Source organism: Stenella coeruleoalba (genome assembly GCF_951394435.1).
Source record: "Stenella coeruleoalba genome assembly, chromosome: 1".
NCBI lineage: Eukaryota > Metazoa > Chordata > Mammalia > Artiodactyla > Delphinidae > Stenella > Stenella coeruleoalba.
The window spans coordinates 94,301,507-94,322,762 of record NC_137169.1 but is presented as its reverse complement, the minus strand read 5'-3'; the positions used below and the strand labels follow the sequence as shown (position 1 = coordinate 94,322,762).

Sequence of the window (21,256 nt, the reverse complement as noted above, 5' to 3'; positions counted from 1 at the left end):
CTTCCTTGGCCTTGTGCCTGGACAGTTCCTTCAGAACCCAGGAAGGTCCTCTCCCTCTGCTGAAGGGAACTGCATAGCACTGTGTTCTCTTGTTTTGCTTTCTGGCAGTAATGATTTCCTATAGGCAGAATTTGGCACCTTTTAACCTATCACCCTCTAATTTTACCTTGCAGGGGAACATTTTATCAAGGCTATTTATGTGTTAAGTGTGGTGCAAGAGCACACAAAGAATGTTTGGGAAGAGTAGACAATTGCGGCAGAGTTAATTCTGCTGGTAAGTCATGTTTATTGTTGTGATTCTGCTTTTAATGAGAACATAAAACTTGCTAAACACAATTAAGGCTTAATTTACTCATAATATATGTTTATTATAACACATCGCCTTTTGAAACTATCGTTTATGAGCACAATTAGGAAATTGTTGGAAATTCTTGTGACTTTTCTACATACCTGGGAGGCTGAGGGCTTCAAGAGGGACTTGGAAGGTTCCATGTCACCCATTTCATCCACCCCTAACCCCTAAATTTTTAACAACACTGTACAGATACAGCCAAAACACACAAATGGAGGTGTACAAACAAAGCAAAACAAAATGGTTCTTTAATTCTGTCTTTGGTTTTTGAATTTCTCCTTTTTTTCTCTTAAATATTCATCTCCGAAATGCTCATGCTGCCAGGGGTAAACATTACACAGACTAATTCATGAATTGAATACATTGTCATTTTACAGCATTTAACAAAGAGCACGTATCCTTTGGAGTTTGTGTAAATATTTTCCCCTTGGTTTTTAAAAATAATGCTCCGTGATTGTGACCTGAGCCAGTTTCTAAAACTGTTGGCAATTATGCATTCAGTAGCCTTTTGCCTCTGTCTGCTCCTCTTGGGCTCTCTTCCTTCTCTTTCTTTTCTGGCCTCTTTATTCTTTCTCTTTCTTCTTCTTTCTCTTTGTCCTTTTCCCCTGAGTTGCTCTGTGTTTTATCAATAAGACCTTTCAAAATCAGTAAAACTTTTTGAAAAGAAGAAAGGGATCTTTAACAGCTTGTGTTCAGAAGGTAGCCACGTCAACCTTTGATTTTCCCAAAGGGAAAGGTGGACATTGAATTATTTTGGATAATACGAAGAAGAGTGAAACAGAGGATAATAGCTCATTTCAGAGCTGAGTTCAGAAAATAGGCAATCGTACAAAAGGTGTGAATCCTATTAGAGGACTGAGATCACAGCACATTCCTCTCACTCGGCTCCTTCTGTAGATGTATTTTCAGGGCCCCACGAGCCATTGTCGATGCCAGGCATGGGCAGTGCAAGGAGAGAGAGCCCGACATTAGTTGAGCACCTGCACTGTGCCTGCCCTGCCTGGGCCTCTGCCGGGCCTTTCCTAGAGGGACTCGTTCAGTCCTCAAAAGAGCCCTTCCCAGTTTCTGATGGAGGTCACCGTGCTTATGCAACTTGCTCAAGGGCTGTTAGGTAAAGGAGACAAGATTAGCACCTACTAATGTTTCTCAAGGTCTGAAACAATCTACAAAGGTATAAAATATAAAAGAAATATTACATATATTTATTATTATTATTTAATCGCCTACCTGAAACAATTTATCACTTAAATTTCTGTGGTTCCATCTTTATGTGTTCTGTCCTTTAATCTCTTTGAGAACAATTAACATGTTACTTGCTCACAGTAGGTGGATGGATTTTTATAAACCCCCATAGCCCTGTCTTATGAGTTTCAGTCTCTGAGGAGTATAAAGTGACCCCAGAGTTGGCAGGGTTCTTTCAGTCTAAAGGGAATAGTGTAGGAAAGTGGTTGTGAGTCAAGCAGAGATGATTGAAAATCTGGCTCTGCTCTTAGCTAGCTGCATGAGCTTGGGGAAAATATGTAAACATTTCATTTATTCATCTGAAAAATGGAACTTAGAAGATTATTGTGAGGATCATATGAATTAATGTTTATGCCTAGCAAAGTGCCTGGACACAATAAAAATTCAATATTTTCATCCAAGGTGTTATGATGAGAAGCCGGTTTTTGAAAGGAATGGGTTTTAATCTGCATTTTGGTTGTTTTTGTGATGTGGAGCAAATGTGTATAGAGAAACTAGTGAGCACCAAACTTTGAAGTGATAGACAAGAATGACATTAAAAGGACTTAAAATTTTTACGTTACACACAAGTCAGTAGGAAACAGTTGGGAATTCCTGGTCTAGCCAGATACGAGAGTGGTATATTCCCAGTGTCTGTTCCAGAGTCATTGGTTCAGTGTCTTCTTCTGGTGCATGAGTTGCTCTATGGAAGGAGACAGCATGAGAAGGCATTAAAGCCTATCAGCTCTGGAGTCTTGGTCGGGTTGGAATGAGGCTCCACAATTTTCTAGCTGGGTGACTTTGGTCCACAGTTACTTAACTTTTTTTTTTTTTCTTTCAATCTTTTGGCTGTGCTGCATGGCATGTGGGATCTTAGTTGCCCGACCAGAGATTGAACCTGTGTCCCCTGCATTGGCAGCACAGAGTCTTAACCACTGGACCCCCAGGGAAGTCCCCCAGTTACTTAACTTTTTTGTAAAGTTGGTATTATTGCTATTTTTATCTTAGCAATGATGAGAAATTGAGGCACAGAGAAATAAGTAACATGTCTGAGTTGCTTAATCAGTAGACCTAAAATTCAAATCCAGACAAGCCAGCTCCTGAGTTTGTTCTTAACCCCTGGGTTGGCGACCAGTCCTGTGAACTAGCTGTGATGATACATGCCAGATGTGTCGAATGCATAGTACCTAACCCAAGTACATAATCAAGTGCTTGGCTTTCTCTGTGAAAGAGAGAGAAATTCTAATCTGTGTTTGTTTGTTTGTTTTAAAGCAAAAAACACTTTAAATTTAATTAAGTTAGTAACTACCAAACGTCTTTAGGTTTAAATGTTCGGATGTGCTGCAAGAAATTCAGGTATCTCTGGGGACCATGCCTGTCCTTTCCCCATGGAATGTCTAATAGCTGGAAGTAATTTAGACACCTTAAGCTCCAGGGCCTCTTATTTTAAGATGAGGAAACTGAGTCAGAAAGAGTATGAAAATAAGAATAGCAGTTAGTGCTTTGCAGATTATAGATAATGCTTACTTATACTCATTCATCAAAAGGTAGGATTGTTCTCTAAACTCTTATTTAATTCATTATAAAGCAAGAAATAGTTTTTTTAAACCTCTGGCTAAATTTGCTTCTTGGAGTTTTGAACGTAATTCCCTTGCTCTCTTGATTATTTCTCTGCTTTGCATCCTTAGTTGTCCTCCATTCTCCTTATGTTTTGCACAGCTGTGTCCTCATTCTCATCCTCTCTCCTCTTTCTGTCCTTTCCTGCTCAAGATTTTTAAGAGACTGATAGCATTGAATGCTCGTAGTTAGTTAATTAATGTTATGAAGGAGGCTCCCCTTTTTTGCCTTTGGATTAAGATTTGATGGGTAGCCCTTAGAAATAAAGGGATCTATCCTCAGAGTGAAGAGGAACTTCCATTACAGCTCTATCAGTAGCCTTCTGTCCCTCACTTCCAAAAAGATACTCTCTGAAAGTTGGAAGTCATGATACCCTCTCCTCAACATCACCCCTTCCCGCTCTGATGTAGGTAGTGATCATGCGTAGAGTGTGAGTTTCAGCTTGGTGGGTCTGTTATGAATGTGGTAAAATAGGTAGTATTTTGAGGACATGGACAAGCTAGACTTTATGGGCTGTTACCTATCCTATAGAGAATCCCAATTCCCAATATTGGTTTAAGTTTTGCACAGTTCTTTATTTCAACATCCAAGAGTAATTGCCTGCAGGAGTTCAGCAAGGTAACTTTCCATGAGTGATATGACTGGAGAAAAACGGGTGTAAGGAAGGAGGGCAGGAGGAAGGACATGATATATCAGAGGCTAGAGATATAGTTTACTTGAATGGGACTTTTGTATGCAGGAGAGAACTTGAGAGAGAACTTGACTTTGGGGAAAATCATCCCAACGGCCAAATTTAAAGCAAGTGAATAATACTGGTTTAAGGCAAACTTAAATTCGTATAGAATCCAGGTTCCCCCACAAAATGAAATCATCGGTAATTTGAGATGACTGACCCCACCTTTACAGAGCTTTATGGCTTCGTTGGTTAACACAGTCTATATTCTCAACAGACAAAAAGAGATTCCCGTTGGCTCAGTGTGAGTCAAAAGTCCACTTGTGGTCCAGAAAGCCACGGCTACCAGGAATGGCTAAGTAGTTATAAACGTTGGATAGTTGGGGTGGAAGACAGTTCCAGAAAGTGGAGCATTTTCATTCAACATTGGACAGGTTTATAGATAAGGGAGCAGTCAGTTGGCAAAGAGGTACTAGTTGTACAAAATGACACAGTAACCCAGGAGCTAAATGAAGGCTAAAGAATCTTCCACTCCACCTTGTAATTGTCATTTCCACTGGTCATCACATTGCAGGCCTTACCCTACTTGACCTTTCTTGACCATCTGGCACAATTAACCATCCACCACATCCCCCAGGTCATCCTTTGTATGTCTGATTAATTTTTCGGGCATTAGCTATAACCTGCAACCCAGATAGATAAGACTCCATTTCCACTTAAGGCTTTTCTCCTGAACTTTGGATTCCAAATTTCCATTTTCTTCTCATGTATCCATTAGCAGGTGTCCTGCAGTGACCTCAAATTTCACATATGTAAAACCAACCTCATTAGTCATCACCACCAACTTCCTCCTCTTCCTTGTCTTAGTTAAAGGTCTACCATTCATACACTCACCCAAACCTGGGTGTCAGCCTTGACTTACCGGCCTCCTTTATCTTCATTCACTTACCTATTCTTCTTAGTTCTCCTCCTAAGTCTCCCTAGGAGAGAGATACCATATCCACTGATATGGTATTGCTATAGATTAAACAAAAGCTCATTGTCTCTTGTTTGGACAGCTACAAACTCCCTGCTGTTAATTTTATTTCCACCATGCAATTTGCAACACGATCTTTATTAAAATCAAGTCTGATGTGTCACTTATTTGTTCACTATACCTTCCATTCCTCACAGAATAATGTTCAAACTTCAATTAGATGGTGAGCCTCTCACTGATAAGAATCATGCTGAACTGATGTTCTGACCTCTGGGAAGCCATGATGGATAGATGAGTGAGTGGACAGACCGACAAATAGAGTAATGAGTAGAACTGTGGTGTACCAGGATTTCTGGGTCCTGAAAATCACTGTAGTCTTAGAAGCAGAAGCAGGAGGCTGTGGGGGATTGGACAGTTTCTGGTTCTACCCTTGTAGAGACTAGAGCTCGAGTGGTTGTGGGATAAGTGGAATAAAAACCTGATCTGAATCCCTGGCTGATACTTTAAGAACGAAAGATAGAAACCTGAGTAGACCTTTGCATTCCTTTCTAGTATTTATTCAAGTTAAGGTTCATGCCCTGAGCATTGATCATCAGGCCTTTGACAAGGGACACTTGGGTTAGGTTAATAAGTAGCAAGAAAATGAACTGGCTCATGGAACACCTAATGACAAAAATGCCTCTATTTCTGGAGAAATCTACTCCCTTTCCATTCAGTCCCATTTTTAGAATTCTTGCATGGCTCTTAGTGTTTCTCCTCCCTGAAATATGCTCCCTTTTCTCCCTACAGTTCCAATATCTACCCTTCTTTTACTTCCTCTCCAAGCTCTTTGTCAATCATTTAACCTTATCCTGTCCACCCAGTAGTCATCTGAATTAAATTGTTCTCTGATTAGTTTGTGTGTAGGTTTTATGTCTTTGCCAAGGTTAGGCTGTGTTGTGGTAACTAAAAAACCCAAAACCCCAGTGGCTTTAACACATACAAGTTTAATTTTCACACATGCCCTGTTTGCTTTGGGTTCTTCCCTTCTAAGTGATGGCTTGGGGATCCAAGCTAGTTCCATCTTGTGACTATGAATTCAACACATGGCTCCTGGGCTTGCTGCTCTTAAGACCTATGGACTGGAAGTGAGCAAATCCATTTTCTAACATCAGAAGTTCATTGGTTAAAACTGGTCACGTGGCCTCAACTTAATTATGTAAGGGGAGCTGGACAAGTAATGGAACCCATGGACTGTTTGGGGAACACTACTGTCTCTGCCACTTTTTTATTTTATTTTATTTTTTTAAGAGTTTTGCACTGTGAATAACCATCCTCTAATCACCTTTTTTTTTGTTTTAATGGAAGTTTGTAACATTTTATTTTACTTTATTTTTTTGGCCATGCTGCATGGCTTGTGGGATCTTAGTTCCCTGACCAGTGATCAAACCCGGACCCTCAGCAGTGAAAGTGAGGTGTCCTAACCACTGGACCACCAAGGAATTCCATCTGCCACTTTTTATTTCCTCTTGCAGAGTATATGCTCCTTCACTGTAGGGCATGTGTTTCTCATCTTTTGTATCTATCCCTTAGTACCAAGTCCAAAGTCAAGGTGCTTAATCTCAAGTTGTTACTCCTTTTTCCTAAATAGGAATATTTCAACCCAAATACAATCCTTGATAGTGTTGAATGTGGTAAAAATACTAACCATTAAGCATTTGAAATAGCTCTTCTTTTTTGTGGAAGTTACATCTTCTTTGGATGTTGTCTCCCCTGGGTTCAGAAACCTTTTATATTTCATGATCTATATCCCTGAAATTTGTCTAGTCTTCATTCATCCTCAAAATAATAATTACTTGGTAAAAATGCAGTTCATTTCTGAATGAAGAAATTCATTCTTATTAATATTTGACTCTGACAGATTATTAACTCAAGTACATTTCAAGTGTTATAAAAGGTCCTTTAAGGTTTTTTTATATATATATTTATAAGACAAACTATGCAACTTGGACACAAACTTGAAGGTTTGGTGATTAGTTTATGTCTTAACATTTGAGGATTTGCATGGATACAAAGAGCAGGCAATTCCACTCTCTTTTTTGCTGAACTTGAGTTGACTTCTTCACATTCCCCATGGCAACCTCAGCGATCAACATGTACACGGACTCTGAAGTGTGCTGCCAAAACTTTCCAACCTTAATAATGCATAGTTATGAACTCCATTATGCGACACTTTCTCAGCCAGTCACTGCAAAGATAATATAATTCTAGAGTGGCATTTCTTTCTCCCAGTACACCACCATGAAGGTCTAGTCCTAGACTATAACCTTTGGGGGCATTTGTGGTTTTTCCCTGCTGTAATATATGGCTAAACTCCTCTTGGCCCCTTCTTACCTTGACGATCAATATTATAGCTTGCTTTGCATCCTCTCATTTTAAACAAAGAAAGTAACATTGGAAGGCAAATATTGCTGGAGCAGATGACTTCGGTTTATTGCATCTTTTCCTTTAGTGGGAGCAGCTCAGCTGCTCAGCTGCTCTAATATTTAATAGAAGCAGATCCCCATTTACTTATCTGTTTAATCGCTCTTTTATCTAGGCCAGCTGCTGCTCCTAGGTGCTGCAGCCACTCCTAATTGGAAGGAAGTTGCCTTGGTATCCTAATGGTTTAAACCTGCAAGATTGTTATCTAGGACCTGCACCCCAAATTGGCATCTGAAATGGCTCTTTTATAAATAGTATTGCAGTATTTTATCATAAGAGATGAACTTTTAGAATATAATTTTATTTCATCCTTCCACCATTAGGCATTTTATCACATGACTTTTACATAAACTGAAGCTTGATCATTGATTTCATAACCAAAAAATAACTTTGGTTCTATTTAACATTATTTAAAGCCTTTTATATAAATTAGTTATCTTTTTTAACTCATCAAGACAATTTTTTACTCAAGGGTAGTTATTATTCCTTCCATTTAATTATTTGGGTCAGTTTAATGATATATTAATAATTATTAAAGTGAACTGAAAACTATTATATGGTTGAATTCCTGTTAGAGCTCCTGAAAAGATTTGAAATCAAAGCCTCTTTCCAAGTATTAGTTTTTTGTTTTTTTTTCTCCAAAATATTGCTGTAGATCTGAGAGGTGAACACAGCACTGTGTAACTTCCTCCAAAACTTGATCAGCCCAACTGTCTTTCAGTTTTAATGTTTCATAAAAATAGCATATTAGCCATGATGACAAAAAACCTTCAAAAGCTTTCCTGGTAATTACTTTTCTGTGGCCCCTTTTAAGACAAATGATCTGAATGGGCATCGATTTGTTTAGTCTTAAGAAACAGAACTTCAGACAAGAGACAAAGCAGATTGTGTGATAATGTATGCATCGAGAGTTGCTTGTATTGGAAAACAAATATAATAGGACTGAAGTTTATGTATAAAAATTAATGAGGGCTTCCCTGGTGGCACAGTGGTTGAGAGTCCGCCTGCCGATGCAGGGGACACAGGTTCGTGCCCCGGTCCGGGAAGATCCCACATGCCGCGGAGCGGCTAGGCCCGTGAGCCATGGCCGCTGAGCCTGCGCGTCCGGAACCTGTGCTCCGCAGCGGGAGAGGCCACAGCAGTGAGAGGCCCGCGTACCGCAAAAAAAAAAATTAATTAATGAATGATATGATATAAGTCTAAAGTCTCAGTGAAAATCATTTGTCTTACACAAATATGCCTACTGACCCTATGCCGGCATTGAAGATAGGGTTCTGCTCAGACTCCAAGCACCTCAGTAACAGCACTTCTCTGAAGTACATTGAACCAGTTGGGACATGATGAAAGAACGCAAGGTGTAAATACCTCGAGGGCCTGTGAGTCACCACCTAGAAAGGTTCTTGAAAGGGTAAGAACATTTTATAGTTTGATCAATAGGAGCCTGAAAAATCGGCTGCAGGGTAGAGACAAGTTGAGGATTAAAAACTTTTGAAAACTTGAAGAATTGAATTACTATCCTAAGGAAGTTCCCAGGAGAAAAAGAGACAGAAAAGAGAGAGAGACCTTTTCATCAGATCTCAACCAGCAAGCTTTCTATTTGGTCAGAATTCAGCCAAACTAAATTTGACAGTCATCAGCCCTTATTATTCTAGTCCTGATGCAGCGCTGTGACGCACGAAGAGTGTTTTAGAGATCCAAGTGCCCACCAGTGTAGTTTTGGGCGTATATCAAGAGGAAATGAAGGATGGTGTTGTAGACTTCAAAATCAGAGCAACTTTTCCATAGAATACTTCATCAGAAGAGGTTGTTATTCTATTTTCCCAGCCAAAACTGAATTTTACTTTGAAAATGTATGAAACAGTGTTGCAGTTGGGTTTTCTGCTCTCTCATCACTGTTAGTTTCACGAAAGTTTTAAGTTGTTGCGTCAATATGGTTATCAGAATTTAGATTGTGTTTGGAACGGGGACAATCAATCTGATGGTACGGCCCCTGGAACAAGTACAAAAGTATAAATAAAGGAGCCTGGCTAAAAATTTCTGAACTCGGAACAGATTCTAAGAGTTATTTCTAGTCCTTTGGCTTTTGCCCTATCCTCAGAATATTTACAGAACCTTGCCATGAAATACGAGGAAATAAAAGCTCAGACTTTCAAGAGCCATTATTTATTGCTTTGCCCAGCATGAGCAGATCACAGTGTGAACTGCTCGATGCCAAGTCCATGGAAGAAATTGGCCTCTTTCCTGGGTGGCAGTGGAGAAGGTGGGGGAATGTGGTGGCCCTGAGGACAGGGAGTAGTGGCAAGGAAAGGGTAAGCCCCAGTCAAGGACTCATGTCCTCAGAGCTGGAGTTGCATCCAGCACAAAGCCCATTTTCCATTTTCCTATCTGGGTTACACAGAGGAGGCTTTGTGAAGAGCAGGTACATCCAATAAGAATTATGAGGAAAGCTGAGTTGCTTGATGAGATGCAAAGAAAGAAAGCAGAAGACAACAGCCAGTGGGAGAAATGAAGGAGAGAGTGTTGGGTAAGGTGGTCAGCCGAGTCTAGTTTATTCCTCACTTTGCCAGTCGCATTCATGCCTCTTGTGTTCCGTGGTCAGTGCTCACTCATGCCGGGAGCTGGCCGGCTTGCACTAAGCAACAACGTAAGAAGGGCCTGTAAATGAGGGGCTTCTGTTCCCAGATCTGTTTTCTGGGTAAAGAGGTGCAAGTATCTGCATAGCTAGATCATCACCTTAGATACCATCGTTTCCTCTTCCTGAGGAAACCCAGAGCACTCCTGGAACGTGGAGTGCCAACTACTGCCACGTGGGCTATCATAGGTTTTATGCCAAAAATAAAATACATTTAAAGCATATTACAACAGACCTACTTCACCAGGACATAAAAACACTTCTCTGCAGAGTCAGGAAAAAAAAATACTTCTGAATTAAAATTAAGGTGCACACTCATTTTTAAACACTGACCATGAAGGATCTGAGGTTTTCCCATTTTAGAGGTCATGGGGAAATATCAAAGCTTTCCTCAGTCTCCTTGGATGGAAACTTAAACTCCCCTCCTGTTTGGTGCTTCTTGTAGATTGTGACTCCCAGTTCAGGCTCTTTCTCTAACTCAACAGTAGAAGAAGATAGTAGTGTAGGGCTTTTCTGGCATATAGGTCTTTCTGGTCAAACCAGTGAAACAGGTATCACAACTGTTCCGTTAGGAACCCAAGTTCACCTAACCTGAGTTCTAAGTCTGGGCACAGTATCCAGCAGAATGGTACTTTCATAGATTCTCTCCCCAATCCAGTTCTCTTAGGCAGTCTTTCTTCTGCAACTTTGCATATTTCTAGCAGAGAGGGAAAGGAAAATACCTTTCTGTCCTTTGTAAAGGCCAACTTCAGACCTGGTAAAAATGACTTCGTAGAAGAGAGTTACGTATGAAAGTTAGTATGTTAGGGTTGAAATTGACAAAGAAATGCAGGCTTTGCTTTTCTCCAGAAAGGTGACTTTTTGCTCATGCGTCTTCAGTTCCATTAATCAGGAATAGTCCTTTAAAAAACAAAAAGCCCCAAAACCTCCTGTTCCATGCCCCAGGCAGTCTTCCTGTGTCAAACAATCTGTGACAGCTAGTAAGGTGTTCTGGTACTTTTCCCCTGGAACTCTGGTTGTGAGGCTTCTTGGAACCTCTATAAGAGGTTCATTTAGGCTGACAGAGCTGCCCTTTCTCTCCTGATATTTCTGTCAGTGTCTTCTCTTCTCAGATCCTTCTTCAGAGGATCATTCTGGTTGAGAAAAGTATAGGCATAGGTGCAAATGATGAGTTGTTTTCCTTCACAGTCTGGAGAAATTATAACATGCATAGGTGCTCCTGGATATGGGGAAAGGAAGCAAAATATTAACCACCAGCATTTTCCACATGCAGTGTGTGCATTTCCTTTCAGAGATACCCTTTGCCCTCTGCCATGTTACTTACTTGAAGATCGCAGGGTCCTTCCTAACTGTTAGTCATTTTCAGGAACTGAAATGTAATGGAGATTGTTGTTTCTATTTACAGACAGGTACACTGAGATGAAAGGAAAATTAGCATTAGAATTGAATCCTGTCCTTTTTAAATTTCCATCTTTAAATCAAACTGTATTCCCCCCAAATTAAAACCAAAAGCAATAGCCCCTTAATGCAGAAAAATTCATGTGCAAATTATATGTGTTAAGTTTGCAATTGTTATAGTCAGTGTACTACGTTTGTAAATTATTTGTGTTTAATTCTTAAAACTGGGTGTGTTGAAAGAAATGTTCCCACCTAGCTTTCTCTTTTGCACATAAACTTAGTGCAAGTCCCTGTTTCAAGGACCTTTATGTGGTTGGATTGAAATTGCTTAATAAACAATTGAAAAAGTTAAGCATAACCTAGAAGTCATTTAGTACTATGAGTCACTTTCCTGACAAGCCAATAAGGCAAGAGAACCCGGTTGCAAAACAATTACTAGCCCTGCCTGAGGGACCCTGGAAATATATTACAGATATGTTAGGAAAACAAAGCAGTAGTGTTTTACCACGCTGCAGAGAACAAGTTAAGGTTGCTAACCAAACAAAATAACTGACAATGCCAATTTTTACATTTGTTTCAGAACAAGGGACGCTCAAACCATCCGAGGTAAGGTTAACGTTTACATTTTTTTTTGTATAACTTTTGCTTTTCAAATTGTTTGCTAACTTAAGCAGGCTTGAACTCCTAGAATGTTAAATGTGCCTTTTAAAATGGATAGAAAACAGCTAGAGTGAGCAATCAAGTGCTTGTGAGTGAAATGCACAGGGTAAATCAGAGGAATTTTCAGATACCATCTGAAGATCTTAGGTAGAGGAAAAATGTGAATATTTCATCTAAGAATGTGTGTGAGATGGGACATTTCAGAATCTTAGGTACTCACTTATTCAGGTAAATTTCAAATAAATATTGTAGCAATGTTGTGGCACTAATATGGGGGTACCTTTCCCTAGTTCCCAGCTACAGAATTCCACAAACCCTGAGGCTTATAAAACTTAATACATAACCAAATCAATTCACTTTTATAAAATTTATAAATCAAATAAATGATGCACTACATCGCTTTCAGTCTCTCAACTGTAAGTTCAAGCTGACTTCCTGCCTCATTATACCATCTAAAGTTGTTCCAGCAAATGTGTTTTCCTATTTGTTACTTTAATGTTTTAATTAAAATTTAAAAGTAATTAAAAATAAAAACTTAATGCGTCTGAAGGCGTTCTCTTGGAATGAATCTCTGATCCTGCTAGGACAGAAGGAAGGGTGGCCCTCATCCCAGGAAGTCAGTAGACCTGTCCCCTATCATGAAACAGTGTCACTGCCCAACATTCGCTAGTACTAAAAAGTTCTAAGGTTCTTCATCTAAGGATGTGGTTACGTGTTTCTGCCAGTTTTCCATTTGAGCACAAATGTGATTCATATCATGTCTTATTGATGAAATCAAAATCTGATAACATATCCTTTTGGTTTCACACAGAGTCTGAGGTCTAATGGCTTAGAAGTACGAGATCCCTGTCACCTCTCAGAATAAAGCTCTTGAGATATGGGAACATGTGTATATGTATAACTGATTCACTTTGTTATAAAGCAGAAGCTAACATACCATTGTAAAGCAATTATACTCTAATAAAGATTTAAAAAAAAGAATAAAGCTCTTTTAAGAAAATATGAAAGAATGAAAAATATAGCAGATTACAGGCAACCGGTACCTTGGGCGTCAACCAAAAATAATACCTGACCACCAAAAAAAATCATAGCAAAGAAAATTAAAATGTAAAATGTCTGTGATTAGTTATATGAACCAGAAATATAGTAATCTGAGAATTTCAGAGTAAAAGAATGACAAAAAACATTCTATGTCCAATTATTTTAGCACATGACAATTATATCTCATTAAGAGTAGTATAGTATTAGTATGTTTTTAATAGGCTGGCATTTATATAGTTGGTAAAAATAATGAAAAGTACAGCAAGATGTCAAACGAGAGGTAACTGTTTTTACTTTTTTGCATAAGCGTATAATTTGTACATACAGGGTATCAAGAATGTGATGTGAGGAAATTCACATGCACCCTTTAAGTGTTATCAGTTGACTATATTTTAGACTTTAGAATCTAGCTCAGGGAATGCATAACAGGATAATAGTATTTAAAAAATAGGTCATGCGAGTTCTGCTAGGGCTAAAATAAATTAACATAAACTTGTTTTTAGTGTTTAGTCAATAGGTAAGATTTTTCATCAGGACTGTAAGGATTCTTCCAGCAGTGTCAATGAAGATCTTGGAAAGTAGCCTTCTTTCTCTTACTCTCACTCTGTTATTAGATAATTGAGACAGATTTCCTCGTAGAGCTTTGAACTTTAACTCAATATTACTTTACCTTTATCCTCTTAGATAAAGGTATACATGTATCCCCCCACCCCCGCCCTGGGCGAGATGATTTCACTTGATTTTATTTAAGCAATGAGAAATGGGCGTATTTACAGACAGAAAGTGTGCTAATAAGAAGTGGTTAATGATTTTCACACTGATACAAAATAATGATACAAAATAATTCTCTCCAGGCATTTTATACTCTTAAAAATTACACGTAAGCCTATTCTGAAAGGAATTAATTTTCACATTGATTTTTTTAAATGCAGCATCAGTATTTTAGTGACTGGCTTCAGTGACTTGCTTAACTTCTGATTATACAAAGTGTAATTTTTATTTAATGTGTGATTCTGCTAATAATCTCTACTTTAGATGGATAATTATAGTAAAATCTTATACTGGCCAACCTATTTGGAAACTTTAGCTTAGCATAAAGGAGAAGTATAGCAAAAGAATGTTAAGAAACATCTTTCACTCCATACCTCCCCACCAAGACTTTGTGGAAGGTATATTCACTCTCTGAGGCAGATGCTTATATGATGTTCAGGAGTCTTCCCAGAAGTACAAATGAAGACCTTTTGTAAGCTCTGTGATGTTTTCCCCCCTCTCTTGGAGGTCTTCTTTTTCTCCATGTACCAATTCGTAGTCCTCTTCTGTTCCCCTGTCAATGGCCATGATTGTGAATTTTTAATTTCACACTTCATTCTCAAGGTAGGTCAGTTCTCAATAGCCACAGGATCGCCCTGGGCCTCCCTAACCTGGGATGTTCATCTTGCCTCCCATTCTGGAGTGGACCTTCAGAAGCCACTTCTAGCTCCAGGAAGCAAGGTTATCATCACATATCTATTTAATATATATCTACTTCAAAGCTATTCCTTAACGTAGGTTGTTCTGCTTTTAAAATAGGTAGAGGAACCAAAGCCAGTTTCATATAGCAAATGAAACTTTGCTCGTTGTGTTGGTAAAATCAACAGAGAGAATTAGGTTTCTCCTAAAAGAGGCAAGAAGAGAGATTCTTGGACGATAAAGGCATTTCTTTTAGAGAAAGACAAGGTAATAGGTAATGAAGCAAGAAATAAAATCAGGTTGGTTGGTTGTCCCCACCCGCCCGTCCCCTACTTCTCAGTAGACCAAAGAAGTTGAGAATGTGCTGAAGACTGATTGTCGGATCTCATGGGGCTGTAACTGAGAGCTCCCAGGGGTGGCAACTGGATGTGCCCTCCTCTCCCTGCTAGGGACGGCATCTTGTCCAGCTCTATCGCAGGCTTTTGAGAATATAGGTGGGGGAGAGGAGTATGTTGGATAAGATATGATAGAATAACAGGTGAAATTTGCACTTTAACATTGTTTAAATATGTTCTGCTAAACATTTCCAAATTTTTTACAATATAAAATACTTTTTGGGTGCTTTTTAAGTATAATAAATCTCAAGCTCTCCAATGTACTTGGTCTAAGTCGCTTCTCTCTTTTTTAAAATGCACCAGATCATAGTTTGTTCCACTGCCTACTCTTCCTGTAGAAATGTTTGTTTTCAGGATCACTGATTTGCAATGACTTTCAGGAGGAAAAACCTAAAATATAAATAGTAGGGTAATACTTTAGTAGCAAAATGTATCATTTACCTGAGTTTAAACATTCAAAATATCATGAAATGAATAATAATGACAATTATATCAATAATAATAAGCTATCACTTAATAATCCTCACTATGTGTCAGGAACTGTTCCAAGCATTTAACATAAATTAACTCATTTAACTCTCACCACAAATGCTATGAAATAGGTGCTATTATTATCCCCATTTTATAGATGAAAAAACAGGCAGAGACTTCAACTAATTTGCTCCCAATCAAACAGGTGTCAAGTGACAGGGAGGGTCTGAATTTGAATTTATGCAGTCAGATTATATAGAATCCATACTCTTAATAATTGCACCATGTTCCCTATTTTAATCCTAACTTCAGGGTCATATGGAGTTGCTCTTGAACTGAAATTCCCTTTTACACTTTCTAAGTTAATAGTTTTTAAATAGTACTAGTTTAGGGCTAGTAGGAATAAGACCCAAAGTTTGAATTCTTTCTTGCCTTCCAAGCACTGTGATAGTAAGAGGAGTTAGAGTAGTAGAAAAACAGCTTCTGTTGTACATTAAGAAGGTGGAGGAAAATGCAGGAGGTAAATAGCCACAAGACATCCATCATTATATATTTTCCTGTTGAAAATATTGTCATTTATGTAGAGAGCTCCAAAAATTTTATAAAGTTTTAGACAGAAAAGATTTCTTTTTTGAAAGCAGTTTTCTTCCAAGTTATTGGATATGAACCTATAACTCATCATGCTTCCCCGTTTTGTGCTTGGCTGTTAAGAAGCCCAGTGTGATATTTTCTTCTCCTCACTCACAGCGCTCTCTTTATACTAGGGTTGTTTTTTTTTTTCAGTATAGCCATCCACCTTGTTCAGTATAGCTTCAATGCTGATTTAATGATCATATTAGGCCTTCACAAATCCATTTTAAAAGTAGTTGGGTTAAAAACAAAATTTATATTTTTAATAATTCTCCAATTTGCTTTTACCTGAGAACCCTGACATCTGTTTTGAGGCCCATTTAACTTATGAATAAAAACAACAGGAAGAACCCTAGAAAAACCCATGGCTAAAGTGTGCTTGTCAAAGCCAAGTCTGCTCTGAATGAAACCAAGTCTCCACACACAGGCACAAACCCCAACACATGTAGAAAGAAAATTGCTTTTGTGAGTATCTGAATTATATGGTAGTTACAGACTGAACATTTCATCCAGTTATATAACGAAAAGTGAAAATCAAGTTCTTATTAATTAGTCAGATTACCATAGTTATTAGGTAGGAATTAATTTAATGCTTGTGAAATCGAATGTGTAAACTGGCATTTTCAAAGATTTAAAACCTCTTTTGTTTTGCATCTTATCTATGATTTTTGTAATGCACAATTTTTCTTATGGATTCCTTTTCTATAATAAGAATTTACTTTCATGGTTCACAAGCTGCATGGCTGTTTTGTTTCTTAAAATATTCAGATATCACTGATCCATAATTAAAACACCATTCTCATTTAAGTGTTTGCTAAAGTCAGAGCTTGAGATCTTTGTTTGGAGGTTGTATAATTTCTCCAGTCCCTGTCTTTCGGACTGACTTTCTCCACGTCTGTCAGGCCTCAAAAATAGCTGCGTTAGAGTTTTGGAGATCAAAACTCTTCGTTGGGAGCATTTTCTAAGCAAAAATGGCTGCCTGGGCTTTGTTTTCATAATTCCTATAGTCATTATGACTTAAAAAAATGAGTCATAATCGCCAGAGATGGTGAATGAAAAGATATTTCTTTCCCATAGTGTTATATCAATGATTTATCAAATGCAGTGTTGTTCAAGTGGAAGACTTATTAGAGAAACAAAAATTATAAAAAGAAACCTTAGAACCAAGTGTTTTGATCAAATTTAGTCATACTTTTAAAAAAAAGTTTTTTTGGAGTATAGTTGATTTGCAATGTTGTGTTAGTTTCTGCTGTACAGCAAAGTGAATCAGTTATACATATACACATATCCACTCTTTTTTAGATTCTTTTCCCATGCAAGTCATTACAGAGTATTAAGCAGAGTTCCCTGTGCTATACAGTAGGTCCTTGTTGGTTATCTATTTTAAATGTCGTAGTGTTAAATGGAAAAAGTGCAACATTCATTGGACTTCCAAAGTGTCACAAAATAATACAATTTGATAACACGAAATCTTTGTTGTTCTTTGTTTTACCTTTCTGTACAGAAACGGACCAATGGACTCCGAAGAACCCCCAAGCAGGTGGATCCAGGTGTGTGATTAAACATCTATAATCATTTTTTCAGTTAAGTGATTATGAAAGTATATGGGAATTGCTGTAGAAAGTCAGACAGATTGTTGGCCTGTGTTCCTCGCAGTTTGGTATATAATGTGTGACCAGGAGGTGACCGTCTACTGTGTAAATCATTTACCTAGGACAGGGTCATGTGATGAGTAACCATCAGTACCACAGTCTTTCCGCAATCAGCAGTTGAGCTGGTTATTTGCTTACTGAACAGCCTCAGGGTGCCTGGTTAATGCTAACATATCCAACACCCTTTCCCTGCTCCCTCCCAAACCTGGAAAAAATCAACCAGCACTTAAAAAATCAGCATGTTCTGAGGGCATGGGGGGAGGTCATAAACCAGACAACTTTGGTACCCTCCCCATTTGGGAAAATACTTTTCTTTATCCTATATCTATATTATTTTATAATACAAGAATGAGTTTAAGGACTTTGTGAACAAGTGTCCTCTCCAGAGACCAGTTCTTTGTCTGCAGAGGGTGTTCAGTTGTTTCCTGTTTAATATCATGAGGTTGACCCTGTCATTATTTTCATATAATTATTTTTTGTCCATTAAGCAATGCCTTCCATAGTTTAATTACCCAAAATTTGTTGTGTATATGGTCATATTATTGTGAGTAAAAGATATTCATGGCTAAAGGATTCCAAATATATGAACTTAATAATAAATCAAGTAGAACATGAAATATAGAGTAGTCTTGCCGGAAAAGAATCTGGATTATGTGTTTTGTTTTCTCATCGTAAACAGTGTTCACCTAGTTGTAAAGTTTAGCTTTCAAAGCATTATAGCTTTTCACTGAAACCACACCCCTGGTAGCCATGCCAGTTTATGAGCTGTTTGAAAAGATTTATGGGAGCTTTGTTGCCTCTGGCTAGAAATTGCCTCACTTGTGTCCTGAGATCAGTTTAAATCTTTTAAGTACAGAACAAAATTAAGGCCATTAAAAAAATTAGGGGTTCTGGTTTGCTTTTTTATTGGTTCTGACTTTCCCAAGATGATACCCTTTGCAGAAAACTCTACAATAATATTTAAAAGTGACTTCTTCTGTTCTATTTAGTAGGAGTGTATGACTGTGAACATAATATTTTTTCTTTATTTTGTATGAGTTATAGTATTTCTGTTTCTGAAAATTACCTAAACTTTATAAATATTATTTTCTCTTTCTTCTGTGGGCATTTTCATTTAATCTATTCTCCCCCAAGGAAATGCATTTCTATATATACAGTGTGTCAGTAGGAACACATTTGACTTTTAACTATGTACATTATAGCCAGAATTTTTAGGAGCCCTTAGATTATTTAAAGGGAGGTATAATGAATTCACAGATTATAAATATGGCAAAGTGGACCAATAATAAAATAGTTTATCTTCCTTTATCCTAAAGGTGATGGCTTTCTCTAGGTATAGCTCTTCCGGTATTTATATTTGTCCAAAGTTTTTAGAACTTCATGAAGAATAAACATACAAATACAAAAGAAGTAGTGCCATATGTTATGTTTGGGGGAAAAATATGCATTATATATAATATACATAGCTGTGTGTATATATATATATATATACACACACACACATAGCTTTCCATTAGGTATAGTAAATACATATGTGTTTTCTCATTCTTCCACACTTTTGAAAAGAAAGCAAATAGTTGATGATCTTGCCTGTTGTAGATCCTAATGTAATAATCATTTCTCCCTGTAGAATGTCTTTTGATGTTAGGCTTGAATTTTGTGTTTAGAGTTGGTTGTCTTTTTTATCTTTGCTTATTTCTGCTTATTTCTGTTTATTACTTTCTCTTGGCAAGTTGCAAAGCTTTTTTGCTCAAAGTTAACCCTAGCTTGATGACTGACTGTCTTACTCTGAGTTGATCCTGATGTAACTATTGTTAAGATTTTCACAGTTGTGTGGGAGAAGTTTCACTCCAGGATATTTAAACAAGGGATCAATAAAACTGAGACCTCCTAAGCATGGACAGACTGCTTCCAAGGAGCATTATTTGCTATCAGTGTTTTTACTATGAAAGGTCCTTTAATCTTTTCTCTTTTAGCTATTTTAGTTGTCTTTTCCAAGTGTTAACACACTGACTACTTTCCAGGGTCTCACTTAGAGTGGCTTGTAGAAAAAAAGTGATTAAAGAATTTGGGAGGTCAGATGTAACCACTTCACCAGGTCCAAATTTCAGAGCCCTGTCCAAAGTAAATTACATATCTTCTCCATAGACCTTTTGTTCTGGAAAGGAACTTAATGCATAGTTCTTTGGGTAGTAGTGTTACTGAACTAAACTTAGGTCCACTCATCCTTGGGCAGTAAAGCCAATCTACTGACACCAGGTTGTGGTGAAGGAAAGTACAGCATTTATTGCAGGGCACCAAGGGAGGAGAATGGGCAGCTCATGCTCAAAAGACTTTCAGGGACGGGGTGTTAAAGGCAGTGTGAGGGAGGGAACTACAAGGTGTGTGATCAGCTCTTGCACAATTCTTGGATTGGTTGACATCAGGGTGAAATTTCAAGTATCATCAGCCTTCTGGTTTCAACCAGTCTAGGTTGTACATTTTTGTGATCAGCAATTTTCATCTGGAGGGGGTCTGCTCCCTGTAAAAACAACTTAGGAATGTGTGTCAGGACTTTTTCTGTATCTTTCAGGGAACTGTGAGTTCTGTGATTCTGCCATGTGGTGGATTTATAGTCTAAATTGTTACCAGTTCCCCAGCCCAACAGCTATTCTTTGTTTCTCTATCATCTTCACATTTCCCAATCATTAACTCTTGGGCCAGCCTTTTGAGACTCAAGGGAGGCCTGGGAGATTAAAGCAAAAGCCTTTTACTTCAGAGGACAAGGACACAGGGGCTTGCATACAGTTTCAGTTGGTGCTTAATAAATATTTGTTAAATGAATTAATGAATGGCTATATACTTCTGCATGCACTGGCTCTCTTGCTTTTTAAATTCCTCCTGCTGATAAAGTGGACCAGTATACTCAAGGAATATGGAATAGTCCAATGGTGGGAAGCATGGCTCTGAGCCACATTGCCTAGGCTGAGGACCCAACTTAGCTGTTTACTTGCTGTTGACCTTTGGCAATTTGCTTCCTCTCTGTAGTTTCCTCATTTGTAAAAGGAGATTAATAATAGTAGCTACCTTACAAAGTTGTTTTGAGCATTACATGAGTTAATACATGAAAAGTACTTATAACAGTGCCAAGTATGTAGTAAATGCTAAGAGGTGGCAATTATTATAATAATTACTTTGTGGTAGAGCATGTTAAATATTGGACGTTTTGTCATGTGTAGGAGAATCAAAAGTATTTGCCAATTATTTCTTTGCAAAGAAACTCAGAATTTTATGTTGAATTCTAGATGAAGCTAGAAGTTACATTATCACAGTCATTTTCAGATTTGCTGTTGTTCCCTACTTACCTGATGGCTTCCAAGATATTTTGCTTATCTTTAAGAAGAGACACAATCAACAGTGGTGGTTGAGAGTTTTTTGGTGAAGTTAGTAGTCTTTGTGATTGCAATAAAGAAACAAAGAAAGAAAAACTCCCAAGGTTAAAAGCAAATATTGTGGAGTTCAGTTCAAACCACGAAAGATGTGAGGTTTACATTGTGTGTTATTTGCATATTTAAAACTTTTACTTTTTATTAATAATTGTAGTTAATCTTTATAGATAATATTTACAAATGGCTTTGCAGTTTAGT

At 37.9% G+C, this 21,256-nt stretch overlaps 1 protein-coding gene across 2 annotated transcripts in view; it reads left to right on the top strand.

Moving 5' to 3' along the window:
- Positions 1-21,256, top strand: part of VAV3 (vav guanine nucleotide exchange factor 3) — a 395,503-nt gene that overhangs the window by 245,117 nt on the left and 129,130 nt on the right. For both annotated transcript variants that reach the window (XM_079939290.1, XM_079939289.1), the window contains exons 17-19: positions 174-274; positions 11,913-11,938; positions 17,483-17,528. In XM_079939290.1, the coding sequence (XP_079795416.1) occupies positions 174-274; positions 11,913-11,938; positions 17,483-17,528 (173 nt within the window). The remainder of the gene's footprint in view (positions 1-173; positions 275-11,912; positions 11,939-17,482; positions 17,529-21,256) is intronic.